General features: G+C 35.9%; 3 protein-coding genes and 2 long non-coding RNA genes across 9 annotated transcripts; 2 read left to right on the top strand and 3 right to left on the bottom strand.

Annotated features, from left to right (window-relative positions):
* Positions 1-3,120: 3,120 nt before the first annotated feature.
* Positions 3,121-8,629, top strand: LOC118061166 (glucan endo-1,3-beta-glucosidase 3). Its single transcript, XM_035074560.2, has 4 exons — positions 3,121-3,342; positions 6,380-7,633; positions 7,972-7,999; positions 8,182-8,629. The coding sequence occupies exons 1-4, from the start codon at positions 3,285-3,287 to the stop codon at positions 8,336-8,338; spliced, it is 1,497 nt and encodes a 498-aa protein (XP_034930451.1). The 5' UTR covers positions 3,121-3,284; the 3' UTR covers positions 8,339-8,629.
* LOC118061169 (uncharacterized) lies at positions 6,030-10,927 on the bottom strand. Its single transcript, XR_012170462.1, has 2 exons — positions 10,813-10,927; positions 6,030-10,660 (listed from the first exon to the last, which is right to left on the bottom strand). It is a non-coding gene; the product is annotated as an uncharacterized lncRNA (long non-coding RNA).
* Positions 10,928-10,931: 4 nt separating this feature from the next.
* Positions 10,932-13,686, top strand: LOC118061168 (uncharacterized). Of its 5 annotated transcripts, none has more exons than XR_012170460.1 (4): positions 10,932-11,064; positions 11,305-11,528; positions 12,666-12,738; positions 12,898-13,686. It is a non-coding gene; the product is annotated as an uncharacterized lncRNA (long non-coding RNA). The 5 variants fall into 5 exon arrangements; XR_004689547.2 differs by having other exon boundaries at positions 12,666-13,045; positions 13,309-13,686; XR_012170461.1 differs by having other exon boundaries at positions 12,666-13,153; positions 13,309-13,686.
* LOC118061167 (uncharacterized) lies at positions 11,857-16,141 on the bottom strand. Its single transcript, XM_035074561.2, has 2 exons — positions 15,247-16,141; positions 11,857-12,164 (listed from the first exon to the last, which is right to left on the bottom strand). The coding sequence occupies exons 1-2, from the start codon at positions 15,475-15,477 to the stop codon at positions 12,009-12,011; spliced, it is 387 nt and encodes a 128-aa protein (XP_034930452.1). The 5' UTR covers positions 15,478-16,141; the 3' UTR covers positions 11,857-12,008.
* A 1,360-nt stretch (positions 16,142-17,501) lies between these two features.
* LOC118061184 (protein PLANT CADMIUM RESISTANCE 2) lies at positions 17,502-19,005 on the bottom strand. The gene is made up of 4 exons (XM_035074578.2): positions 18,672-19,005; positions 18,454-18,525; positions 18,039-18,251; positions 17,502-17,933 (listed from the first exon to the last, which is right to left on the bottom strand). Exons 1-4 carry the CDS (start codon positions 18,880-18,882, stop codon positions 17,848-17,850), a joined length of 582 nt encoding a protein of 193 aa, XP_034930469.1. The 5' UTR covers positions 18,883-19,005; the 3' UTR covers positions 17,502-17,847.

The following is a 19,005-nucleotide window of genomic DNA, read 5'->3' as shown; positions in this document are numbered from 1 at the left end:
GTTGTGTAGATTTTCAAGCTCATTGTCATCTTGAATGACAGACCTCTTTTCACATACATTCGAACAGTTTTTTTGCATAGAAAAAGTAAGTGTCAGTTTTTAAGATTATGATGGTTGTTTTTTTTAGAATAGTTTTTATTTGAAAATATAATAAAATAATATTTTTATTTATTTTTAAAATCATCATATCAAAACTATTAAAAATTAGAAGTAATTTAATTTAAAATAAAAAATAAAAACATTTTTTAAACATAAAAACAAAAACAACCTCAATGTACTAGCATGTGTTTTATATTTTTCCTTCAGGTCAGCTCCCCAGGTCAGCTCCCAGGATAAACAACAATATTAGGCACTTTATAATATACACCCAAAAGTGTTTATCAATATAATTATAGAGTGTTTTTAAAAAAATTTAAAGTTTTTTTATTTTAAATTAATATATTTTTAGTTTATTTTGATGTGCTATATCAAAATTAATTATAAAAAAAATAAAATAATATATTATTTTAATATATATCATAATAAAAATTATTTTAAAAAAATAACCATTACTAAACTTCCAAACACTAAATTTTTTCAATCGTACAAGATCAAACACTAAGAGGCCGTTTGGGATTGAGGTGTAACCTGCTTTTCGAAAAAATTCAAACTTTTTTTTTTTTTTGCTAAAATTGAGTTCGGTTTGTACTTTCTGGATCGTTTTGATGTGCTGATATCAAAAATAATTTTTAAAAAATAAAAAAATATTATTGGCATGCTTTTCGGCACGAAAAGCTATTTAAAAAGTAACAGCTACCACACTCCCAAACACCCTTTAAAAGTCAGGTCTTTCACGGGGATTAGAAATCAACTAGAAAATCAAGTTAAATAACAAGGTTTTTGTGTGTGACCATAAACACATCAGATGCAATTAAAGAATTTAAATCTTGCCGGGAAATTCATCGAGATATTTAAGAGGGCTAGGTTTTTTTTTTTTTTAATCGTGAACAAAACTTGACTCGCTGCTTCTTGTTCAACGAGATGACTCCAGAGGGAGCTTCAGTCACATTTTTCTCCATGGTTTAGGGTCGATTTCGTCAAGAAATTAAGATTTCTTTTGCAGTTTTTTTTTTTTTTTTTGTTCCACTGGAGATTCAAAATTTTAAAAGTTCTAAGATAAAAGGTTAAAATTATGTAAGGTGAATGACTAGAAAAAAGAAATTGCAGGGTCGGGCCCTGCCAACCCCCTACCTCTGCGTCTAGATCCACTAAAGTTTCATGTTTTTGGTTTCTTGTAAAATGCGTTTTCACAGTCTCTGAATTCTAAACAATGAGACATTTACAGAGCTATATACTGGCAAAGTTGGGCGATCGCTATCTCATTCCAGGACAAGAGGAGGAACACAGAGAAGGGAGCTTCTTCTTCCTGGAACATGACCGTTGATTGAATCCAGCTCTGGAACTCTCCTCGTAGGCCGTGAGGTGACCCTCCTCTGCCCCCACGCATTAAAAAGCCTGCAGATACACCTCTTTCAAATCACAAATCTAGCCTACCCTGTTACTTCTCTCAGATCCTTTTTTAAAAAAGATAAAATAAAAAATATTTTTACTTCAAGCTTTTTATTATTTTATTATATTTATAACTAAAAACACTTTAAAAGTCAGTTATTTTTCGGAGCACTTTACGTGCATATTAAACATATCGCCTTCGACGGTTACTTTAGTTCTTTTAAGGGATAATAAAAATACCGATATTTTTAAGTATAAAGTGTGACGGGATATATTTATTTTCAGGAAGAATTTAAAAACACGATAAAAATTGTGTTTTTTTTAATAAAAAAAAATTAAAAAAATTAAAAAATTATTTTAATATATTTTTAAACAAAAAAATATTTTAAACCCTTATTATTATTACAATCCCAAATACATTATTTATAAACTTCGATCCCAACCTGGAATCATTGCATTTGATGAAACGGCTTTCCGATGTCGACGGTTTTGAAAGCATAAATGTTAAATATTTAACAAAACTTCAAAAAATAATAATAATGGACTGTGAAATTAATATACAGCATCCAATAATAGATGTTATACAGTCTAATAATATCTTGTGTATATTTTATAAGTTTTTTTTGCTTTAATGCATAGCATCACTTTCTTGAGAAGATAAAATGATCTATAGAATTCATATTAATTTTACATGTAAAATGATACATCAATCTCTAATCGCAAAGCACGTTTTAATTTATTAAAAATAACTGGTAAATTATGGAAACGCTACCATGTTAGCGTGGAGGAAATTTTTATGAAAATACTAGCAAAAACTAAAAAAACAGGTGAATTCACTAATTATTTTTTTACATATCATTATTTTGTAACAATACTGTTTATTTTTAACTTTATTCTTTAATATAAATTAAGTTTTTTAATTTATTTTGATTTTTTATAATATTATCTATTTATCATGACCTGTATGGAGAGTTTGGTAGATTAATTTGATTTTTTATTATATTTTTTATTGATTTTTTTATTCAATTTCACAATTAAAAATTAAGCTTTATATTTTGTTTTAATTTGTTTTTTTTTATGATCATAGTCATGAATTTAGCATGTTAATCCAATTTTTTAAAAAAAGTTAAATTTTTTTAATTACATCAACCAATGTTAAATTGATTAAAAATTATATTTTATAATTTATTTTGATTTATTTTTAACAAATTTATCCTAATCTCAATATTTGACTTGTTGATTTCATAGATAAATTTAATAAATTTTTGTTTTAATATTAAAAAATATTATTTTAATTAAATTATATTTTTATTAATTATTAAATTTATACTTAGATTCGCTAACTTAACAAGTTCATATCAAATTAATTAATCCCCACGTAGTTTTTTTGTTTTTTTTACTAGAGAACATATTAGTTATATTTGATTTTTTTTATATTAAAAAAATTAAACTCACATGCAACCCGCTCGTATGCTGCGGGTCATGATCTAGTTTCTTTCTATAATGTAGCTGTTGCGAAGAGTATTTTACATGAAGAAATAAACAAATCCTGCCCACACGCTCTGTCTCTTTACTACACAACTAAACAAAACTAAACTAAACTAAGCCCATCCCTGTTTCGTTTAAAAACGCTTCCCACAATAGAGAGAGACCCCGAAAGGAGCAAACTTTTTTCTCTCTGCAGACTCTTTCTTGTTCTCTTCTAATGTGTTTGGGATGGTCTTATAATAGATTTCCTTTCTGAGTTTTATGGTCTTTTCAAGATATAAAAGATTTAATCTGTAGCTGAAGTTTCAATGGCTGTGCTGTTCCTGCTTTTCTTGCTGACAGTGTCTGTTGTTTCTGCTGATGAAGGTAATAAGCTTCTTTCTTTGTGCTTTCATGGCTTTATTGTTTTTTCTTAAATTGAGTCTCTAATTGCTGGTTTGTTCTGGTTTTGTACTTGTATCTCATTACTAGCTGCAGCTGAGTGCTCTTAGCTAGCTTATTTTACTTGTTTTCACTCTTGAATCAATGATTTGCAGGCATTAGTTGCCATTCTATTCTACCATCTTGCTTTTGCCTTTTCTCTCCGTTCACCTCGAGTTCCTTTTCATTTCAAGTTGTCTGCTTTTGTGTAGCTCTGTAGTTATATTCGTGTGTGCCTTTGCTAGGTATTCCCCTGTTTTTCTTTTCCCTTTTCTTATTAAATTTTTGCAGTATTTCAGTTATCTCTACTTAATAGTTTAAGGCTTCTTCTTGAAATAGTAGTTTTATTAGTTGACACAAGCTTGGTTTTCAGTGATTAGTTTGAACAGAGAGACGGGATTATTGGTATTATAATAAAGTTTCAAATAAAACAGGTGTTATTTGGTTTGATTTGCAGGCTAGCAGTACTAATTAGTCAATAAGTCTGCTAAAAACAGTAGGGTGGGATTCTTGAACATGAAGTCACAACCTTGTTCGACTTTATTACATGTCTTATTATCTTGGAAACCTGCATAAGGAAACATGGTAGGCGTGATGAAAAAAATCTTCTCTCCACCCTGCCATTTAACCTGTTGCTATCAGAGTATAAGCCTCTGCATAATAATCTCTCCCTTTGCTGAAAACCTCTAATCTCTTCTCCACCCTCTCTTTTAATGGGGAATCCCAACCATATTGCTTCCCAGCTCATGTGGCAGTCCTTTGACCAGCATATGCTGTCATATATTTCTAATAAATACGGTGTAGGACCAAAATACCATTAGCTCGAGGATGCAAAAGCATCTAGTATTGAATGGATTGGAATCCTAGAAATCTTCTTCCAAGGCTATCATTGTCATTTCGCTACCAGTACCGCAACCAGTTGCATACATATGCTCCACTACAGCATCGTATACCTCCCCCCCGGTGGATATAATATGCAAAAACCATTACCTTCCTCAGCTATTCTATTAATCCCCAGAGCTCTTTTTAAAATTATAGAAGCCATCCTCATCGCAGATCTGATTCTCAGGGTATTCAGGAATAAACCTGCCAATTATTTTACGTGTATTCCCTTTGAATATCTAGAGATTTGATATTTGGAAATTTTTGAAGTTGATGATGGTCTACTAAGGACAAGGCTTAAACCCATGTTCAAAGTTAGGTGGCAGTGCTACATAACTTGTGCGATGGGTTATTTATTTACTAGACACCTTAACATTACTTTATGTTATTTATAGTTTGAATGTAGGAACCTGCACCCTCCCTTTCTTCAAAAAATAGCAGCAACCTCAAAAGATGACCTTTTCCACGTTGTAAGTGACTCACTACATAGTGGAACCCATTTCGAATAACATGATCCCCCCCCCCCCCCCCAGATAGAGAACCTCAAATAACATCTTTCTCATAAAAAATACTTTGCTGATTGGAATTCATTAACCTCTATATCTAAGTTCTAAGATAATATACAAGTATCCTAAATATTGTGCCTGAGCTTAGGAGAAGTATTAGAAGAGCCAGCTTCAAAGGCTAACAATCGCATAATACATACTGTGATAGACAGGATAAAAATGTAACTGTGAATGTTTCATGATAGGGTAAACTTCACTCTTGCCTTTTCAAATTCATCAATGTTTCACTTCTATCCAAATAGTCTTACCTTCTAGATCCCAAGAAGTTAGTATGTTACCATCAACCGTTAAATAGCTTACCTTTTGAATTTGATTTTTTTTTGGCTTTCTTTAGTGGCTTTTTAGGTTTCCTATTAAGATTTTACAATATGTTTGGGGAATTTTATAGGGAAAAATTACAAATACAAAAAAAGTGAGCTTTTCGTCAGTTATTTAATAGTAAGGGAAAAAATTGAAACATTTTAAAAATTAAAGGTGTAATATTGAGATATTTTAAACTATGGAGGCATAAGTAAAATCTTGATGAATCTATTTTTTTTTACCGCAACCCTTCATAATTCCATATATGGCCCAGGGCCAGAATTTGAAAGTCAGATTGTTTTCTTCTTTAGTTGGCCACTTGCCACAAATGCCCATGTAGCTATTCTTTGTATCCTTTGCATGTCTTTTGCTATAAAGGAATGAAAAGTGATCTACAGATCCGGCCGGTTAGATATGCGAAATTGTGAATTATTGTCCTCACAGTGAGCTCTGCAAAAGAAGACAGATAACGATGTCTGTATTTACATTATCATTTATGTCTTCAGCCATGAAGATGATCAGTGAATGTTACGTATGATTGTACAAAGTAGATAAACACAACTTGCATTTTAACAGTAAAAGGAATGTGTGAGCCCCATCATCTGTTGGTGCCATCTTAAAGTTTTTCTCAATAAGAAAAGTGGGGGGCTTTTAGTATGATGATTCCAAACTTGATTGGGATTAGTGGACGAATTCGATCCCTTGTTTTTGGAATAAGACCAAAAGAGAGTAAAGGTAAATTGCTAGATGCTGTAATTGTAGAAAGGAATTAAGTTTGCATTTATGTTTCTTTTTTATCCACTTGTTGTTTTTGGCACTATTATTAAGTGATCATGCCTACCGTTAATACCTGGTTTTTTGAATGCATTGTGCATGGGTAAAAAATGAGGCACACAATGCATGGATGATCATGGATATCTACCTGATTGGTGTCAAATGAGCTCAAGTTACAGAACTTTGTGTCTGACAATATGGAAATTATTTTCCATGCCTGACTAGTGACTATTTTTCTCTTCAATGTCAAAAGGCACTCGTCCTTTATGTGTATCAGATTTTCTCACGCCAAGGACTGATCCTCTTTCTAAACATAGTATTGCAATGTCTGCATTCATACTTCGTATGAAATATAGTTCTCAACACTTAGTGGTTTGATTAAGATGAAATCTTCTGTCAACAAGGACAATTTTTTTGTCTGAATCCTACTGCTGAATTGCATTTTTTTCCCCTTTTTCCAGATGGCTTCGTTGGTGTAAACATTGGCACAGCACTTTCTGACATGCCAAGCCCAACTCAGGTGGTAGCCCTTCTTAAGGCTCAGAATATTAGACATGTCAGGCTCTATGATGCAGACCGAGCCCTGCTTCTTGCCCTTGCCAACACAGGCATCCGTGTAACTGTTTCTGTTCCTAATGACCAGATCCTTGGCATTGGTCAATCGAATGCCACGGCAGCCAACTGGGTTGCTCGAAATGTAATAGCCCATGTCCCTGCCACCAACATCACAGCCATAGCAGTTGGATCTGAAATCCTTACTACGCTCCCAAATGCTGCCCCTGTCCTGGTCTCTGCCCTGAAGTTCATCCATTCTGCCCTTGTTGCCTCCAATCTTGATGGCCAAATTAAAGTCTCTACCCCTCAGTCTTCGTCCATCATCCTTGACTCGTTCCCTCCTTCCCAAGCCTTTTTTAATCGCTCTTGGGATCCAGTCATGGTTCCCTTGCTTAAATTTTTGCGGTCCACAGGGTCGTACTTCATGCTAAATGCATATCCATATTACGACTACATGCAATCAAATGGTGTGATCCCATTGGATTATGCGCTTTTCCGGCCTCTCCCTCCTGACAAGGAAGCCGTGGATGCTAATACACTACTTCATTACACTAATGTCTTTGATGCCATTGTTGATGCAGCATATTTTGCTATGTCCTACCTGAATTTCACCAATGTCCCTATTTTTGTGACGGAGTCTGGTTGGCCCTCCAAAGGTGACTCATCTGAGCCGGATGCAACACTTGAAAATGCTAACACTTACAACAGCAACTTGATCAGGCATGTGCTTAATAACACAGGAACTCCCAAACATCCTAAAATTGCAGTTAGTACATATATTTATGAACTCTATAATGAAGATTTGAGACCCGGGGCAATATCTGAAAAGAACTGGGGGCTTTTTGATGACGATGGCATTCCAGTTTATACCTTACACTTGACTGGTGCTGGTACTGTATTGGCAAACGACACCACAAACCAAACCTTTTGCGTGGCAAAGGAAGGTGCTGACCCGAAGATGCTACAAGCTGCTCTTGATTGGGCTTGTGGACCAGGAAAAGTTGATTGCTCATACTTGTTACAAGGGCAGCCATGTTACGAGCCAGATAATGTTGTTGCTCATTCAACATATGCTTTCAACGCTTATTTCCAGATGATGGCCAAGTCCCCCGGTACTTGTGATTTTAAAGGGGTGGCGACCATCACCACCACTGACCCAAGTAAGCAATAATAGTTCTAGCAAGATAGAATTTGAGAAGAAAACAACAAATTACATTACAGTGAGGATATGAATTGCTTCATGGGCATTAATGTGCTAGTGAGATGAATTGCGATAGGTGTTTATCAAGCGTAAAAGCTACTCCACTGCAAAGATAAGTGGCAGGTCCTGTTAACATTTTTAGGGTGTTTAATTCTCGCAACTGCTAGATTGGAACTTTTTTTTTTTTTTTAATTTACCAGAGATGCTCTCACAAGTGAGAGTTTCTGTTGCTTGTCCATTCTTTTCTAGTGTTTTCTTATTGCATAAGAAGCTTCTCATTTTCCTTTACTTGTGCAGGTCATGGTTCCTGTATATTTCCTGGAAGGTACAAACAAAAGATTCTTATTGATTTAAAGGCCTACTTTTCTTTTCTTGTTTCTATTTTCCACTCTTGCCATCCACGTCTAATTCACTTTGTACTGCATTTCAATAACTCTGGTACGGATACACCCGATTGTCATGAGTAGTTTGTTGACATCTCTTCTCTCCTTGTTTTTGCTTATGTAGTGCTGGAAGAAATGGCACCTTACCAAATACAACTTCTCTGGCACCATCTTCAAATTCTGCGACGTCGGGTTGCCATTCAGTATATATCTATGGTGCTGGCTCTTTCACAACCTCTGTGATTTTAGGTGTTTTACTAATGAGCGTGTTGTTCTTGTAAAACTCTGTGCTTTTGTATCAGTTGTAACCCCTAATACCCTTTGGAATCATTCAAAACCTTCGTTTCTAATACTCTTTTAGACAACTTGCTGCATACCCAATTTTGGTTTTTCCTGGAGAGGAGTTGAGGGGTGGCAAGGTTGATTGATCTTATATATAGCCATGGAGTACTTCTAACATGAGTAGGTGAAACGACTTGCCTGGATTATTGTTGTAAGTTATAACTATATTCTCGGGGCAGGATATGTATTCTTTGAACTGGATTTATGACATGTTCAGTTTCTGATTGGTAGTGTGATGATTTTCAGCAGCAGACAATTTGTTTGTTCCCTGCAGTTCGATATGCAATGATTTTGCTGCAGATTCTTCTAGGCCTTCATTTGGTCAAATTTGCGGCTAATGTTGTTGCGTTTTTTTAAGATAGATTGCTGACTTCTGCGTTTGCAACTGTGTTTTTCAAAATTTAATTTTTTTAAAAAATAATTTTTATATGTTTTTGTATTGTTTCATGTTAAAAATATATTTTTAAAAAATATATTATTTTGAAATATTTTAAAATAAAAAAAAAATATTATAAAAAATAACTATTATTATATTTATAAACATCCTCTGAAATTTACTACCCTCAATTTTTTATTTTATTTTTGTTCTTAAGAATACTTCCATTACTTTGTTTTTTTCCTTTTCTTTTTCTTTTTTCTTTCAATATATCACCGATAAGGACAAGGGCTCTTATAATTGAGTTGAAGCAACTATATATATCTACGATACCTTCATGTAAATAATTAAAATGGTTAATTGGATTTATTATATATTTTTATCGGCGTACGATCTCATATTCATGGCGTACGCCGTACGCTCCCGTATTCATATTTCCCGTACGATCCCATATCAGCTTCGATCCTATGTTCTATGTCTGGTATTGAAGAATATTTTAGCCTTCCTGCCCTAGCCTTACCCTTGATTTGCATAAATCCTTCTCTCCGGTAGAGTTAATATTTCAAGAATTTTTAAAAATAAAATATATCAATTAAATTTCATGAACTGCATTAAAAAGTGCAGCTTAGAAATTATTTTTAATCAACTGTCTTTTAAAATATATACACTATAATTTTTATTTATTTTTAATACTAAATAATAATAATAATTATCATTTTTTTTATATAAAAATATTTAATTTGAGTGAAATAAAACTATTTTATTAAAAAATCTAAATGTCCTTTGACTATATTAATTGTGTCTTTTACCATGAATTTAAAAAAATTATAATTATTATTACGATCATAACAGTATTGATAACATTAATATAAAAAGTCCATGCAATATTATTTAAATATAAGTAAATAAAATTATTATAATAATATAATAGTTCGTTTATATCTATAAAACTGACGGGATACAGGCACCAAAAAAAACCCTACTAATATAAAGGTATAAGAAACAATGTATCACCTGAAGAATGTTTTGTCTTATTTTGGTTCGAAAAGTTGAGGGTACTTCGAGTCAAACAGAATTCTTTTAAGATTATTATTATTATTTTTTTATCCAGATGAGCTTAAGAATGTATCACCGTCCCCATTCGATCTGATACATCTGGAAAAATAAATTTCTGACAACGCTGACCAGTTTTCCTCTTTCGTACTAGGGTTGAATGGGACACCTCTTTTGGGCTGGCATGTGCCTCTTCTTTTTATACATACCATCGGATTTCCTTTCCTAAGTGACATCAAAATTCTGTTTCAGCTGATCCTCAAACAGCAGATTCTGTAACAACCGATTCTATCATAGTATTCAGGGCCTATTTTTCCTTCTTCCCGGTAGGTGGAGGCTTCATCGAAAAGCAACCAACCCGAGGGGGGTCCAGCTCTATGCATTTATAAGTGACCGGTGGGTCTGTCTAACCAGCAAAACAGACCTTAGATATCCTCTGAGTGGGAAGGAGAGGGAGACGACGAAGCCCGATGAAGGGAGAGGGAGAAAAGTAGCAGGATCTAATTCTCAGGCTACAGCTACAGCAAACTTGTCAGTTGAAGCAACTTCAATTGCAAGAAAGTAGAGCCGAAACCTTTCTATGGTATTTCATCCTGATCTACAGTACGTCACTCGATCGACTAATTAATTCCATTGACTAAAAATATATAATTCACGTGAATTACTTTAAATCTTTAATTATGCTTTGCCTCAGGAAGCCACTCATCCATTTCTCGAACTATCGCAAGTCAACATCTAAGCGAGTCTATCCATTTATAACCGATAAGATTAGGTATCTTTTGCTTCAAAGCAATCCCCAGTGCCAAACTAATCTTATCCAGTCCACCTTAACCTAGATAATTGGTTATTAGAAAAACTGTGGCAAGTATCCAATCCCCCCCCCCCCAAGAATAGCAAAGCCAAAGAGCGAGGAAAATCAATTTAATCATTATATAAAAAAAAGGAAAAATAAGAAACAACAGAGGTTCGATTTGGTAACCATACCTTACTGATTCAAGGATTTTTATGCATGACGGTTTGAAGCCCATATCCTGTGATCTCGAAACAGTTTAAAAGAGGCAAAGTTCTCAGGTTTCCATTCGCCTTCGAAGTGATTTACACCAGAATCTCATCATACAATCTCGAGTTCAAGGGCTTTTCAATGATATGATATCCCGCCATGATAACATCTTTGTCCACGGCATCTCTGAGTAGCATGCAAGCTTCACTCATGACAAGAAGCTCAGGTACATCGAGGTACGCAAAGACAAGAAATAGAACCTTATGGGGTGCCCCCCCTGGTTCCACTTTTTGGTTTTATATCTATTTTTGGAACCAAGACCAGAAACAAAAGCAGAAAGAATTTGCTGAGTCTGCACAAAGTATTCTGTGCTTTCATGCATTTCTCTCTCTACAGAAAGTAAAAATCCCCATGTTCCCAATCAAGCTAAAATATTAGTAACTGAGTTTGAATTTTAATTTTGTTGATATAAATAGGAGAAAGTTCAAGAAAAGAGGTGTGGAAGGATTGCACAGCAAGACAAGACAAAAAAATTGAGTAACCGAGGTTATACATGTTGAGCAACGTGGACCGTACACCTGTGAATGGAACTTCCAAGTCATTTGACAAAGACTGCTTACAGCTTTTCATTTCTTGCTTTCTGAGCAAATGAACGCAAGACTCCAAATTATCCAAGGTCCACCTTTGCAAGATAACAAAGGCAACACTTGCAGTTGCAGGGATCCTTGGCATTATCATTTATCAAAACCTGAGCTTGCGATATTGTGCCAGTGAAATTGCTAGTGAGAGGATCAAGTGACCAAAAAAAATGCTATTTGTGTCACCGTGTTGCAGATAACATGGTGAGGTTAATTGCACTAATTCATAGTAAATGTCTAAAGCGTGAGAAACGAAAATCCTTGACAAATAAACCGAAGATATTAAGCTTTCTGCCTGGTTTAATTAAATTGTAATGTAAAGAAAATAATGCAGCAACAAAATGGTAAAAGAGTAGCGATCTCTTATGCTCTTAGGATGACGAGAGAGTGTTGTACAGCTGAAAAGTAAAAAAAATAATATATTATAGGATTACAGTCTAATTATACATAAAAACTGGCCAATGAAACGTATGATAGCTGTCGAGTTGCGACAGCATGGCATAACCACATAGAAAAGCAAGGAACTCAAAATTTATAAACTGTCAGCGTTCTAAAGGTTCGACAGCAGTCCTAAAGAGAAGGATGTAAACCTTGTCAATCGAAAAATACAAGAAGCCTCCTGTGGAATGAGTAACATATGAACCAAAGCTAGTGCCAACAATGCAGTGCCAGGCTGGACCATATGCAGCATCAAATTCCTGGCAAACCATTAAAAACTGGGAACTGTTAGATTGTTAATGTTAAATGGCACTTCCAACAACAAATTCCATAAATTCCTGCTTAGATGATCATCATAATCTCTTAGGAAACAGGAGGATAGAGGAAAAGCAGAAATTTGTCCATCTCTGTTTTTAGTACTCAAACATCAATACAATTACTGCTTCAATAGGTCTTCTTTAAAACATGCAACAAAATAATAATAGATGGTTACAGAACAACCCCAAAGATATGGGGCCAATTTGCTCTACCAAGTTGAAGTTTGACAAGTGTCATTTCCCCCTCCCAGCTTCCATGGTATCTCTAGAAAACCCGATGCAGAGTAACATATGCTCGCACATGCTGTTGTTATGTTCCACTAGCAATAATTAGTCAAGAAAATTGGTTTTGGCTAACAATATTCAAGTCTATTAACTGCTTGACTAGATGTAAGAGAGATAGAGATGGCGTTTCCATGTGTAAATGACTATCATGAATCACAGAAGCTGGGTATTCATCAAACTGGAAACAATACCATATTTCAAAGATGATGAAGATAATGGTTGCATACATGAGGTAATCAGCCCATTTCTCTTTTATTGTGTTCACACATTCCAGGTTGTGTAACTTTTCCTCTCTCCCCATTTTCCCGCTTCTAGTTTTCATTTTATTTATCAAACAAAGGTTCTCTTCTTAAAACAATCTAACAGTAGGTAATTTCAATGTTTGATGAAGATAATGGTTGCATACATGAGAAAGTTCTGACGGGGAAAAAGGGAAAATGTAAGAGACTGGGAAAGGAGTAAATCCAGAGAAATCCACCGGTGGATGCTTTTTCATAAAGTTTCTCTTAACACACAGAAATCGGAAAACGAATGAACAGGTATAGACAACTGTATCCCCAAGAAATGCAACTGACAAAGTTCTCATTTGAAACATAGAACATCTGGCTAGCAAGGGCTACCTAATGCCATCATCAGCAGAAAGAGCAGTAAGCTAATTGTTTACTTGATAATACACTATGGAGTGTTGTAAGGTGCTTAGGCCAGACGTGTCCATATTCCTGACATTTCAACATTTACAGGTTTTATTTTGTGCTGCCTATGGAAGTGCATTCATATCTTTTGCTCCTATTTTTTCATGCAGCAAGACAGTAATAACCATAGCTCCGCCACAAATGAAGCAATTTAACAAATATTGGTTACCTCTACTACAAGCTGTGGAGTTTGCGGAATTTCCAAGATCACTGTTATTTTATGTGCTTAAGGCTTAGCATGCAATCAAGGAAGAAAGAACACCCAATTTCCACAATTCAAGAGCCATTCACAATGTAGAGAGCCTTTACAGAGAGATAAAAGGTGTTTTTTTTTCTCAGTTAGTTTTTCCTATTCAAAAACTAGAAAGATTCTACACTAGCAGCTTTACACCTCAGCATTGCTGAGTTGCAAAACCCAACCAATTGAATGGTTGCATGCAAGACAAAAACTGCATTGGAAGAGTGGTTACAATAGATTTAAGTTAAAATGCCATTTTCTTTAATTCTAACAAATAAACCCATGTTCTCTTACAGATACATAATTTTTTTTCGGTGTTGCAACATGACTGGTTTGCTTTCTAACTCAATCATGCTGAGTTGGTACACCGCGACCAGTGTAGAACACAAGAAACTAACATGTATGTAAAACTGCATCAAGATAGTTTTTGAGTTGAAACTCCATTCTCAAGTGGAAATGGACTTGGGATCATCCATCATGGGTTTCCATTCCTAATTTAAACCCAACAATTCTGGTGCATTGGAGCTGTGAGAATGCTAGCTTTGCTGTTACAATATGAACAAATTCTAAGAACTCGCTAGCAGTTTAAAGGATTTAGATACCCAATACATAGAATGTCTAAACACCAAGCACTCCAGGTGGTCATTTTGTCAAGTTTTCTGGGGTCATAAGGGTAATAAGTCCTGCGCTTGTTAACAGGTTGGATACCATTTACCATTCTAAACACGACCTAAATGAAAACCTTCCCAGATACTTCTAATTTTCTCATACATTTAGTTACATGCGTCTAGAAAATAGTTTCCCTATAATTCCAAAGTCTCAACTCTACACTCAATAAAAAGGGAAACAAAGAAGTTAAATTCTCCCTCCAACTGAAATAAATCATTGCAGGGAAGTCGATGGAAAACACATTCAGATACATGTAATGCTCTTCCCTCTGCACATATGCAAATGCACTTAGCAATTCCGAGAAGCCATTCAGAGTGGCAATCAACCAAAAGAGAATCTAAAACAAGACCATAATTCAACCATCAATAATAAATAAATTGCTGGTTCTGGTTACGAGACATGTTACATTTATGGCTCAATTAGACTAATTACAAACCTAAGTATTATAACTATCAACTCAATACCTACTATTGCATACTTTCACTTTCTTTATCTAAGACATTGATTCTTACAATAGAAACCAAGCAGAGCACGCGGAAGAACCAATTGGTCCAGACCGAGCTGGCAATCAAGCATAAAAATAAAGCCAAAGAATTTCACTTTAGAAGTTAGCAGCACAAATGATCAATAGGACCACCTGTACTTGCAGTTTCTGTACACACACTACTGACAAGATTCAAAATTGATTTGGCTGTTTCATAATGGAAGCAGAAAAAATCTAACGCATGCAAAACACTTTCGTCTTCACAAAAAAGGATTTCAACTTTAATCATCAGGATAAACCACGTATAAGCAGACCCCAAAAGAAGGATTAGAGCCCAGCAGCATAAAAAGGACATCGCCATGTTCACTTACAGTAATGACACATTCGAACAGGACCACCTGTTCTCAAAATTTACCAAGTACCCATTAATTTAAACTAAACACCCCATTAAAAATCCCAGCAAACCGATTTATTCTCGTGCTTAAGCACGTTTGAAGTTCAAGTTAAATACTCAAAAGTCAACAGGATTGCCTCCATGCATAATTTAACCCATTAGTTTCCAACAAAGAAGAATGAAAGACAATTAACAGGTTCTAAGCTTGAAGAGTAAACAAAGATCGAGAGCCAGAAAAGAAGGGAACTTGCTTAGTTTCTAACCTTTTTAAGGGCAAGAGCAAGGCGTTTGCTGTCAAGCTTTCCAGGCATGGAGTTAAGCTGGTCACGGGCACACCTAAAAGCGCGGTCTTGCAAAACAATGGGCATATCAGCAGCTCTAACACGAACACTAAGTTTGCTGGGCTGCTCTTGATGTTCTTTGGCCTTCTTTTTCTCTATCAAACCACTCAAGAACTTGCTCCTTCTCTCTAGTTCCAGCTCTGCTCCTTCCATCCACTTCGCTTGATTCTTGATTTCTTGTTTATTCACTCATCACTTAATAAAAAACGAGGATAAAACTGCTTGTATCAGCAGTTACTGTAAGAGCGTACTAAGTGTTTGGAGAAAAGACTGACAGGGTGGGGTAAAAATTAAAGGTCGCAAAAGAGAAGATGTTAGAAGAATAAAAGGAGGGGGAGAGAGGGAAAGAGAGCAAGGTTGTTGGTTCGAGGGTTTCTTTTTCTTTCTTCTCGTTTTTGGAGCTTTCTTGGCGCGTTTTTGAGTATCGACAAGGTAAGGCTATTGTTGGGGTAGGCGTAGAGGGGACAAAACCAGTATATTGTAATCGTCTTCGGATATATTTTTACTCTTGTTTTAGCGGAAAGTTTGCAGCTCACCTCCACACAAAATAAGACCAGACCTGATTGATATGTGATACTATAGAGATTGGAGATGGTGGCTTGTGAAAAAAATGTAGGCTCAACTTTTGAGGTTAATAGGATTTAAGTAGTGTTGATCTTATTCTTCCCAGATAATTTCTTGTATTGACTATTGAGTAAAAGTAGCTTTGCTCTTAGGATTTATACCACAAAACTGTTTACAACATTTGACCAGTTGTGTTATAGGCTTGTAGCTATCAACACTCGATTAGCTCAATTGCTTCTTCAAGTTGTAATAATAATATGAACGGCTTCCTAGTTCCTACACCGGAATTGATCAGCCCTTTGCTCTCTGCGAGATTCTCCTGTCATGTCTTCGACTAAAATGCATTTTGCATAGATCGCCGTTCTAAAAACTAAGAGCAAAATTTATCTTGGTTTACACTGAGGCAAAAAAATAAATATAAAACTCGATGCAGGCAAGGCATTGTAGAATTTGCCTCTTGGTAAATCAACATGAGGGCAATGGGGAATTAGGCATTGCAGAAGGTTTTCCCTTTTTTCATTTTTATCATGAGGGGCAGAGGAAGTTGACTCTTGACTAACTACACCAATCCCAGTCATAATTAGTTTTGTAGCTGGATAGGTCCACTACCACAGAAACTTTACCTCCCCTTGAAGCTCGGTGCCGGGCAGCTTCTGCAACATGAGGAAGAGAGATGGAACCTCTAAAGCAAAAGTCCCCTAACATTCCTTTCTAAAGATGGGGCCTCTGAACTGGGCTTACACTTGATAGACAAACAGACGGCAATTGCGGGATTTAAAAAGGAAACATGTGGGTCCTCGTAAACTCCGATACTTTCAAAGCAAACTCTTTGTTAGTTTAGATGACTAAATAGTTTGCAAATAGGATTCCCCCTCCCTGTACTAGCATGCTGGAAAAACTGCGTGGCGGAAGCGGGATCGCCAGGTCTAACGACCAGTCAAGAAGTTCTTTTCTTAATAATCATTAATCAATTCTTACAAAGGGCAGCCCGGAACCTCATCGTTGTGTGCGAACAGGATACCGGTTCTCCTTGGGTCCGGATTTTCTAGCTCATAAGCTGCAACTTCACGTGATTCCGTAAAAATAATGTCTCGGATCACTTTGGTGACTCCAATCTTGGGTAGATTAATATTTTTTGAACTGGTTGGATATATTTAGTTGTTCATATGGGTTCGTTTAATATGGAAAACCTGTGTGTGCGCGCTTCTTTTGTACATGCTTGTTTTCTGTCGATGGAATCAACTCTCCGACCTTTCTGTCTCATGGGCTTCGCTTTAATTTACTCTGGCTCTTCCCATCAATGATTCAATAACACGAGTGACTTGGTATCACTACAAACAGGGATGAATTTATGATCATGGTTTTGAAATGGCCCCGGAGCCATGGAGAATTTTCGGTACAGTCGTTGTATCGGTATATTATCCATTTAATTCTCGACCATTTGTGGATTTCATACTATTTGTGGGAGATCCATCGTTTTGATAAATATCAAGACCTGAAAGGAAAACGGGAAAGAAAGAGGTGTTCTCGACAGGGAAAGGAAGCACATATGCCATGAAAGCTGGATTTACAGGTGCATGTGGGCGTTGCTATTTTTGTTTTAACACAACGGATAAAGTTCGAGGATGTTTTCAGTGTGGATAGGGCAAGGATCTAAAAATACCCCAAGTCACCATATTACAAAGGAAAAGCCCACATAGTTTCATGAAACGGACAAGACCAGGGTAAAATACAGACAGCAAATTAAATTCGTCTATGCATCAACTGAAGATCACAAACATGCCACCTGGCACTGGACAGCTTACTGGGTTTTATTCCATATACCTGGGAGTATCATTTTTATACTACACCAAGCCTCCAACACTGTCAAGTAGTTTATTAAACAGCTACAGGGGATCATACGATGTGAACTGATGATAACGCATCGCAATGTTTTGCACAACCAGATCCGGGGCACCCTTATCGGCTCATGCCCCGTTCAACCAATGGCGGCACTGAAGCCATCTCCGAGCTGCGATTGTTTTTCTCCACGTTGCCATGCCATCCTAAGCAATCTCAAAACAACAAGTCCGCAATATAATTAAGAATCCAGATTAAACCCATAAAGCATATGCGTATGTATAGTTAAGCGCAAGGTTATATATATTTACCCATAGCCAAATCATATCCACGGCTTTTAAGCTCGCGATACTCTTGACACAGAGAACAACACTCGCAGAAGCAATGAACCAGACAGTCCCCGCAAGGGGTTTCCCTCAACAAGTACTGCTGCCTCATTTTTGCACGGTAGAAGCAGGAGTAGCAACATGGAAAACAAGTAACACATGAAATCAGTGCGTAAAGTGCTCCATTTACACCACAAGCTGCATTTAACGCATACATCATTCTGGTCAATAAATAATGGTCTTAATTAAGATACAATATTCTAAAAACATAGAGTTGAGTATTTTTTTACTTATTTATATGAATTCGATTAAATAATTCGCTTGTTTAGACTTCTTAATAATAATGAAGCTGTAAATCATAAAATTAATAACAGCACAAAAATTGGAAATATTTACTTACACGAAGATCCCTTGTCGACGATTTCAGCAATTTGGCCAAACGTGACGCAGGGGCACCAAAACGTTATGCAGCCTGTAAAACCACAAAAATAAAGAGGGAGAGGGAGAAAGAAAGAAAAAAACAGCCATTAATTCAGACAATGAGATAACAACCCCACGCTCACAAATAAATCGCGTGTGAAAAACGCGCCACTAAGAGGAGCAGCTTTTTTAACTTACAGTTTCGCCAATCATCATGGCAGTCGCACAACCCAGTTGACCAAGGGCCTTTGTTCTTGGATCGGAGTTCAATAGAAGATCTAGAATCATCAGTACTGTAGAACTGGCTTGTTGAGGTGAGTGCGATCCCAGTTGTTGTTGTATCTTGACTGAACGCTGGTGACTGCGAAGCGGAGAATTTTTCATAAGAAGATGGGTTTTGTGAGTACATGATGAGCAATTAAGTAATGGGTTTATATACCCAGATCAAGATGGGAAGAAAGTAGTTTGGAGCATGTGGTTTCCACCTCCAGTGGCGGGTTAACTTGATAATAAGACCCGTATGTTTCATGAA

Source organism: Populus alba, chromosome 8 (genome assembly GCF_005239225.2).
Source record: "Populus alba chromosome 8, ASM523922v2, whole genome shotgun sequence".
NCBI classification, from domain to species: Eukaryota; Viridiplantae; Streptophyta; class Magnoliopsida; order Malpighiales; family Salicaceae; genus Populus; species Populus alba.
The sequence above is the reverse complement of the archived record's forward strand: the minus strand, read 5'-3'. Positions and strand labels throughout refer to the sequence as shown.